The 9,483-nt window shown below is 37.5% G+C and overlaps 2 protein-coding genes across 3 annotated transcripts; both read right to left on the bottom strand.

Moving 5' to 3' along the window:
• Positions 1 to 1,453: 1,453 nt before the first annotated feature.
• Positions 1,454 to 4,079, bottom strand: LOC130941773 (uncharacterized). Of its 2 annotated transcripts, XM_057870364.1 has the most exons (3): positions 2,573 to 4,079; positions 2,112 to 2,506; positions 1,454 to 2,031 (listed from the first exon to the last, which is right to left on the bottom strand). In XM_057870364.1, exons 1-3 carry the CDS (start codon positions 3,348 to 3,350, stop codon positions 1,636 to 1,638), a joined length of 1,569 nt encoding a protein of 522 aa, XP_057726347.1. In that variant the 5' UTR covers positions 3,351 to 4,079; the 3' UTR covers positions 1,454 to 1,635. The 2 variants fall into 2 exon arrangements, with proteins under 2 accessions (XP_057726347.1, XP_057726346.1); XM_057870363.1 differs by having other exon boundaries at positions 2,112 to 4,079.
• Positions 4,080 to 4,312: 233 nt separating this feature from the next.
• Positions 4,313 to 5,952, bottom strand: LOC130941774 (nematode resistance protein-like HSPRO2). Its single transcript, XM_057870365.1, has one exon. It carries the CDS (start codon positions 5,778 to 5,780, stop codon positions 4,416 to 4,418), a length of 1,365 nt encoding a protein of 454 aa, XP_057726348.1. The 5' UTR covers positions 5,781 to 5,952; the 3' UTR covers positions 4,313 to 4,415.
• Between the last annotated feature and the right edge of the window lie 3,531 nt (positions 5,953 to 9,483).

Below are 9,483 nucleotides of genomic sequence, written 5' to 3'. Positions count from 1 at the left end.
ACATCAATGCAGGTATCATACCCAGAGATGAGCTCAACCCACAACACTTCAGACGAAAAGCAAGTCTCTGCACAAACATAACAGAAGAACTATATAGGCATGGTTTCTCACAACCATTGCTAAAATGCCTAAATGAAGAAGAGGCAAAAGAAGTAATGGACAAAGTTTATGAGGACGTATGTGGAAACCACATCGGAGGATGAGCTCTTGCCGCAAAGATCGTCCGAACAGGATATTATTGGCCGACCATGAAAAGAGATTGCATAACGAAAGTCAAAACATGTGACAAATGCCAGAAGCATGCCGCCATCTCTACAAAGCCGGCCGAAGTATTACACAGCATGGAGGTAAGCTGGCCTTTTCACAGATGGGGGCTCGACATACTCGGCCCATTTCCAATAGCATCAGGCCAGGTAAAATTTCTCCTAGTATCAATAGACTATTTCTCCAAATGGATAGAGGCACAGCCATTGGCGAGAATAACGGCCGAAAAGGTACGATCTTTCATTTGGAAAAATATCATATGTCGATTTGGAATACCAAAGGAAATAATATCAGACAATGGTAGGCAATTCACAGATAATAAGCTCGGTTCATTTCTAAATAACTTTAATATACAGCATCATTTTAGCTCGGTCGAACACCCACAAACAAATGGGCAAGCCGAGTCTGCTAACCGAGTTATACTGTAGGCACTAAAGAAAAAACTCGATAATGCAAAGGGAGAATGGGCGGAGCTAATTCCAGAAGTATTATGGAGCTACAACACCACAGTACAAACCACCACGGGCGAGACACCTTTCAAACTAGTCTATGGCTCGGAGGCACTAATCCCGGTAGAAGTCGGCATCCCCACATTAAGAGCTGAACTATATGACGAACTACATAATACAAACGCAAGAAACGCCGAGCCTGACCTCGCAAAAGAGGACAAGGAAATAGCCCCCATCAAACAAAGAGCCCGGAAACAACTGACAGAAAGAAGGCATAATAAGAAAGTGGTGCCAAAGACATTCGAGGAAGGCGACCTAGTCCTCAGACGAACAGAAGAAGCCAGACGACCAATTTCACATGGAAAGCTCGCAGCAAACTGGGAGGGATCGTTCCGGGTGTCCAAAGTGCTCGGAATGGGGGCTTACCAACTACAAACATTACAGGACAGTCCAATTTCAGGGAATTGAAACATTTCTTCACTAAAGTTGTACAGATCATAAAGTTGTATATTATGCGAATGAAGGCACTCTTTTTCCCCCTTAGAGATTTTTTATCCCAAAATGGGTTTTTACCTAAGGAGGGTTTTAATGAGGCCGGACGCCTAAATCAAACAAATGCAACCAATTATTTGTTCACCTATCTTACACTACTGTTCAATATTCACCTATCTTACACTACCGTTCAATATACCATTCTGTCAAAATAATCATATCATTAATGTGACCTAACCACGGTCAACACATAACTTAAGTCAAAACAAGAACCAAGTGTTCACAAAATATCAAACCGACCATAGCTCGGCAAAACAAGAGTTATAATTACAAACAAAAAATGAAATATGTCTAAAGAAGACAAACATGTCAGGTAGGTGGGACGTTCTCATCATGATCCTCCGCCGTGCCATCTACCACCAGCTTTCCATCAATCACGATTTTTTGTCACATCCAGCCGAGCACAATCAAACTCAAGTGCCAAGGCTGCAATTTGACTAACAGCCCGGTTAAAGCTTGAAGCAAACATTTCCATCCCCAACTCCTCTAACTCATGAACTCGGGAAGTCAACTGCCCTTTAGCCAAATCACTATCCTTAATCTCAGATTGCAGAAGTCGGATCTGGTCTCTGAGACGGGTGACTTCGTCTTCAGACGACTTCATCTTAGTGGCCACCTCATCCCTCTCCTTCAGAACTCTCTCTATAGCCACATCCTTTTCCTTCAATAACTTCTCTAGTTCAGCGACCCTCCCGGCAGTGACCTGATGCTCAGCCCCAACCAGTTCCGTCGTTCGGCCGACACACATAAGACGCGAGGCAACGATCTACAAGCACACGAAAAATATGAACAAGGGTGAAATCAGAAATAAAAGATAGAAAGCCGATCATAACGCAAAAAACTAACCTGAATAAATTTTCCTATGCCCTCCATACCAATACGGCGAGTCATGAGCATATCGCCAGGGTATTGAGAAACCCTATCTGAGAGCTCGGCAATGGGAAATTGATTACTCCACAAAGAGTGTGTGTTCGTCCCAGGAATGAACCCATGCAGCCACCTCTGGCGATCAAACACAGATCTACCGCTACCAGCATCGTCCTTCTCACCCTCAGAAATAACCTCAAGGGACTGGTCAGTTTCCACCCTTTTTCTCTTGAATGATGAAGTAGGCTGAGCGGCGGATTGAGCAGCCTCCCCACCAGCCTCCTTGACAACCCCAGAAACACGAGCATCTTTTTCCTTTTTCTTCTTTAAGAATGATTGAAATTTAGAAGGATCAAGCAAAGGAGCTCGCCCACCTACACAAAGATCATCAGTCAGATAAATAAAGAAAATAAATAACAAGAAAACAACAACATCATTACCTATATAAGACCTCAGACCCTCACTATCACCAGCATCATGTAAACGAAGGAGTTCGGGTATAGACAAACACACACCATCAGCAAAACACTTTATTAAAAATTCTAACAAACATTCCTCATCCACGCTCCGCTCAATAGCCTCAAGGATTTGGCAAGGTTCCGAACACCAATACAACGGAAACCTCTCTATAAGCTCGTCATCAAGATAAAAAGGGTACTCGGCCTCCTTCGACCGGACTTTCACAAACAAAGATTTAAAATTTTTGAAAGAAGATTTATAAAGTAAGAAGAGAGAACAACCGGGAAAGCTACTCAAATACACCCATTGCCCTCTCCTAACCCCCTTAGACTGAAACAGTGAGAAGAATAAAGAAAGGGAACAAGGAAAAGACAAGAATTCTATCAGACACTCAAAAGCACGAAGAAACACCCACGAATTAGGGTGTAGCTGAGATGGCGCACAGTTCAATTGAGTAAGGACGTCACATTCGAAAGCATAAAAGGGAAATTTAACACCTAACTCCAACAAGTAAGGCGTATACATATAAAAATGCTCCCAATCCCCTCTCCTCTCAAATACCCTATCCTCACTCAAACAAGGCAGTAACTCAACACCTATACCAGAACCTTCTTTCACGATCTTCAAACCCTCGAATTCATGCAAGGACGCAGAATCAACATATGAAGACGATCGAGTTTTCACATCATCATGAACCCAGTGGTATGGGTTATTTTTCTTCTCCTCCACAGCCGTTTTCTTATCTTTCTCCCTCGCCATAACAAAACAAAAACAAAGAACGAGTGCAGACGGAAGAACTAACCTTTCGAAGTCATAGTCGAGGGTATGAGTGACAGAAGATGAAGAAACAAAGCACCAGTCCCAAAACAAGAAATCAAATGCTATTACCAAACCCACTAACTTAGTGGATAAACCGAAACTTAACTGCTACAAACCTCGAAAAACCAAACGAATAAGAAGCGCATTAATCGCAGCGCGCCAAGCAAAGCAAGAAAACCTTTTGACTCCCCTTGACCTTTTTCCATAAGGATAAGTCCAACAACTAGAGCCCAACTTCGAACAATCAACAAAACAAAAATTACAAAAAAAGCTTGCCTGCCACTTAAGACACAGAGACAGACAAGCTTGGGGGCTATGATGTGTACCCTATAAACTCAGAGATGAGATCAGAATCGAAACCGACCTTAAAATCCGGAAGCCAACACTCAATTGAAGCAACCACTTGACCGAAATCATACAGGTCAAACACTATTTCCTAGCCGTTATTAACAACAACGGAACTCACCATCTGAGCCCCTAATATTAGAACAAACAGGCAATGCACAACACGACATTCATCTATAAAACCAAACTCCAATAGCTCAGGAGAAAGAGGTCACAGAACTCATTTTTACTTATTATTCTTTATTCTTTTATAACTCACATACTTACTTGAGCGTCGGAGTGCTTTATACAGGTGCTCTCCCGCCGTGTTTCAAATGGCCAAGGTTAATTCGCAACGCTGCCCCGAAACGACGTATATCTCGACCTAGGATTCAAGTGCCCACCCGGAAGTTATATACCTCGGCGTACTTAGGATGGAACAGATACAAATAACAAATGTTTAGAATAAAATTAAATCAAAATAAAATTTAAGAATAATTTTTAAATTTTTGACAAATTTTAAAAATTAAAAAATATTTTTTCCTATTAAAAAACTCAAAGAACCATGTGAATGTAAATAATCCAAAAAATAGTTAAATATTTTACAGGAGAGATGGTTGTTACAACAACCATTTTACAAGGAAAAATATATTTTTTTTAATTGATAGGGTCATTCAAATATTAGTGCCAAGTAAGGGTATTTTCGTGATTATCCCAATAATATCCCAGGAACGTCTTTGCCGCATCGAGGCTCGGAAAATACGTTGGCTCCAAGAATATCTGACTTAGCGAGTCACCTGAATCAACTCGGTTCCCGCCAGCCTCCGCGCTTCCCATCACCGCCGCTACAACCTGCTTGTAATCGTAGAAGAATCTCTTCATCGCCGCCTCTATCCCCAGCATTGCTTGCAGCACCTCAACCACACCCTCCGCCTTCTTCTCCGCGTAAATCCTCATCGCCGCCTCCACCATACCCGGCCCTCCCTTCGGATCAACCTCCACCTCCAATATCCCCGGTATCATCCTCTTCATCTCCCTACAAATCTTCGCCACCTCCACAAGCTCCTTCGATCGGAAGCAAAACGCCGCCGTATCGCCGAAACCCCGAATCGCGATCTGCTTCTTCAGCTTCATGAAATCGTTCGGATCCATCAATAAGTGAAGGTCCTCGATCTCCGATAGAAGCTTCCAGATCCGCTCCACCGCGTAGCACTCCCTCGCCGCCTTCTCAAACCTTCTTCCTTCGACCGACTCCGCAACACTCTCGAGCAGCACGCGCGCGGCGCGTGACCAGGACTCTACAATCTGGTGCGTTGCGTGGAGATTCAAATTCTCGAAGTTCTCGACGTGGTCAAATGGCGTCGTTTCGAGAGAGTGAAGCTCGTTTGGCATGCAAACCGCGTCGTAACGGAGGATCGGTTTTCCGGTGAGGTTCGGTTCGCCCAAGCCTAAAGTGTACGAACATCTCGTCATCTCAGCTTCCACGGTGGCGAGGATCCTCTGAGCTACATCTTTGGATCTGTGCCACGTGGCGAGCCTTGGAAGCAAACTAGCCTCGCTATAGCTTCTGTAACCGCTACTGCTGACGTCCCTTACCGGAACTTCACCACATGTCTCCGGGCTTTCTTCCTGGTCTTTGCAGAGCGTGGAGATGAGCTGTACCTGGGCCTTGGCCAAGGACTCGAGCCTGCGGGCCCACTCGCGTTTGTTCGCGTACGGCCTTGGGTCCGACAAAACGGTTGAGATGAAGCGGAACGTGATCTCGAGACCGTTGAGGGCGGGCTTCATGATGGGCTCATGGGCCCAGTTTGGGAAGTTGTTTGAGTCCCAGAGTGTTCGGAGCTGAGGGAGGCGGAGATAGTTGTCGTAAGCTTCACAAAGGGGAAACGACGCTGTTTTGATGTCGTTTGGTGTAAGAGGTAGTTGCAAAGCGGGTAGGTTTGGCTGAAGGACGGGTTTGTCTGAAACGGCGAGTTTTGGAGATTTGGGATCATGCACGTTGATTTTGGACCTTGCCATCTTTGATTTCCACTCTAAATCAACCATTTTGGGAAGATGAGAATAATAAAAATGGTGCTATGATAGAGTTAGAAAATGTTAGTGATAGAATTTGAGATACTACTAAGAAGGTAAATGAATGAGTCTTTATATGGATAAAGAGAGGGAAAGAGTTTTTGTGGAATTTTGAATAGAAAAAGGGGGAGTAGGGGGCAAGGGGAAACACAACACGGACGAGGAATTTAAAAGTCACCACGCTATGGAATAGAATATCATTTTAAATTTCATTACGTAAAATGAGAAATTAGATTCGATGCATACATACACTATTTATGAAAATAAATAAATAAGTTCATATTAAAATATATGACCGAGGGAATTCAATATGGTGGCGGTGGGATACGAGAGTAATACATGATAAAATTAATCAGTAGTTTATATTCATTCTTTTAAATAATTTAAAGCGTTTTGTGTATTATATATAAATTTTGTTATTTTTTAAAATCCTTAATCCTATAGTTTTACACATTCTAAAGAAATTGATAGGTTGCATCTAACCACTTTCATCTACAGTAGAAAATAAGTTAAACAGCAAAGTTGTACGTTGTACGAATACAACAATGTTTGAACAAGGGGAATCTAGTTTCCCATGATGCCACAATTATTCCTAATCCCCTACCACCTCCTAATACAACATAAGCTGCCCAATTGACGTTATGGGACGGCAAAAATATCCAAATAAAGTTTCCCATTCATGAAAATCGTTAGTCATAAACAATGTCAATAAATTATGTTACTATTTAAGAAGCATACCAAAAGCAAAATAGGCAAGTAGCTGGGGAATTGGACAATTTGTCATATCTTTATTTGAATTTAGTTCAATTTTTACAATCAAAGTCAAAATCAGTTTTTTAAACAATTTGAGCTAACCTAATTCTTTGTTCCAATCCTTGCTCATCTGAACAAAATGACACTACGTACGTACCTAAAAGCACTTTAACAAACTAAATTTGTAGAATTTTCTGTCTCCATTTTGCTGGAAAGGTCTCCATGAATAAATTTAATAAAGAATGCTTCATCTTTGCAATTTCTTGTTTTCACATATCAATCAATATCTAATAAAAACAGATATGGTTGGTATATATAGAATCCAGTGGATGTTGTCTTGTGCCTTTTTAGGGGTAAAAAGAGGTAGTAAAATGTAAAATACATTGTGAGGTGTGAGCTTCTAAAACAATGACAATTTTTTGTGGCCCATTTTATAGTGTCTTTAATTTGATGTCTAATTTTTTAATTTATTTTATATTTAAAATTTATTAATTTTTATATTTTTAAATTAAATATTAATTATATAAACTTTTTGTCAATTAGATATTGGGTACTATAGCAAACGCTAACAGAAAAAGGCCGAATGGAGATACAAGACACAATCAGGGGCGGAGCCGGGTGGTGAGAAAGGGGGGCGATGGCCCCCCTAATTTTAATTTTTTACATGTAAATTATATGTAAATTTCAATTTAGTCCCCCTTAAAATTTTATTTTAGTCTTAGTTTATTGTATAAATATTTTTGGCCCCCCTCTAATATTTTATCTAGCTCCGCCCCTGGACACAATTATCAAATTATGGGTTCGATTTGCAAATACAAATGATGATAATGGATAAAAAGAAGTAAAGAACAAATATGAATGAGATCAGATATTAATTTTATATTTCATTTAATAGTAAATAAGTTATAAGAGGTAAATATTAAATTGGTATTTAAAAGATTTTGATGTTAATAAAATAGTATTTAAATGTTGTTATTAATAAAATAATTTTTGAATAATTAGAAAATTTGAGAAAGTGATCAAACGTCAATTATTTTCATTTTCGTTAATAAAAAATATTGAAATGACTAACTAAAGAGATGATATAACATACTTTATTGAAGTTTATAATTACATGAAAATTTTAATTATTTTAAAATAATAATTACAAAATATTTCTAGTTATTTTAAACTAATACACAAAAAATTCTTAAATAAAAAACCCTAACCTAATCTTTCTTTTTTTTTTGTCTCCTTTTTTTCAAATTGATAAAAGCACACCACACACTCTATAGCCATCCATCATTTTTATCATTCATTAGTCATTACTCATCATTTTCTTTTTTATTAAGCCAACAACCTACACACTTATATAGAGTTATAGATGTCTGTGATTCCCTGCTTTAAATTTTGTCGAAACTCTGTCTGCTGCCATTTCGTCTCTGCGTTTTCGATGCTCAGTCTCTCTATTTCGCCGAGTTTATCTTTGCGAGTCCTTTTTTCTAACATCGTCGTTTCGTCTCCATGACTTCGTCTCTTTCATTGAATAAATTTGTCTTTTTTTCAGGTTTTACCGCCTTCATCTAGCCAACATTTCCGCCGTCCTCTTTTTCGGAATTCTATTACAGTGTTCAATTCATTGATTTTCATTATCTTTTTCATGTTATTTTTTTTATTTTCATTTTCTCAGTGAATTGATCTATTTTTATCTCTTTTTCATTCTTTTTCTTTGATTTTTTTAATGATAATTGTAGTTTTGATATTGAAATTGATTGTTTTATCTTATTGGATTCATATTTGAATTTAAATTTTGATATTGTTGTGTTTGTGTTTATTAGTATAATTCTAAAAAATAAAAAATATTATTTGTATTTATGATAAATTCATTAAAAAAAATAATTTTGATGTTGATGAGGTTAATGTTAATAAAAATGAGACATCTTTTATAGTAAAAAATACAAAAAAAAGTAAAAAATAAAAGAAAAAAATTATTAGCAGTAACTAATGAGAGCTAAAAAATATTATGTGATATACTCTATTAGTCAATTTAACATTTTCTATTAACAAAAATGAGAATAATTAACGTTTAATTATTTTTATCATATTTTTAAATTATTTAAAAAAATTTATCAATAATATTTTTTAAATACTATTTAATCACTATTTGAATTTTTTAAATATTAATTTAATAATCACCTCTAAATTATAATTAGTCAATATATTTCTTATCCCAAAAAGAAAAAGTTAATGTAGAGCCTTTCTTTTCAGAATTTGAATTTTTTAAAGTTTAAATTTTATTTTAGAGAATAAAGTATAATCTTTTAATTTTGAATAGTTTTTATTTTATATTTATTTTTTGTTTTACTTATAAAATTAATAATAAAATATCACACTTTATTCTCTAAAATAAAATTCAAATTTTAGAAGATCAAAATTTTGTTTCTAATGATAATCACAACTAGTATAAAGACACTAGGATGAATAATTAAGTGGACAAGTTTAATCTTATCACCATCATTAATATTTAAAAATATATAAAAATTAAAGATAAAAGTGGGGTACTAAAAAAAGATAAGGTCCATAAGGAGATGGAGCTCGTTGCCAGATTGGCGTTATAAATGGATAATGGGCTTTGTCTCATTCCCATTTCCATGTTTCTGTGATGCAAGTTCCAAGTTGGCTACGCATTTTGACCGCATACTGCGGCTGTAATTACATCGCGTGGCAACCACGTGCTGCCACTCTACCCTGTCGGTCAAAGGTGAACACATCAAGTTATTTTGGGCGGTGGGGATAAATTTGTTTGTTACATCTGTAAGAAAATGGAGAAATTCACCTGCACTCAATTTTATATAAAATTATTTTTAGATGACTAACATCTGATATATATATATATATATATATATAGTGAACTATCAATTCAGTTTCTGTTTATTTTTTAAAA

Source organism: Arachis stenosperma, chromosome 7, assembly GCF_014773155.1.
Source record: "Arachis stenosperma cultivar V10309 chromosome 7, arast.V10309.gnm1.PFL2, whole genome shotgun sequence".
Lineage (NCBI taxonomy): Eukaryota > Viridiplantae > Streptophyta > Magnoliopsida > Fabales > Fabaceae > Arachis > Arachis stenosperma.
This window is presented reverse-complemented; position numbering and strand designations above follow the sequence as displayed.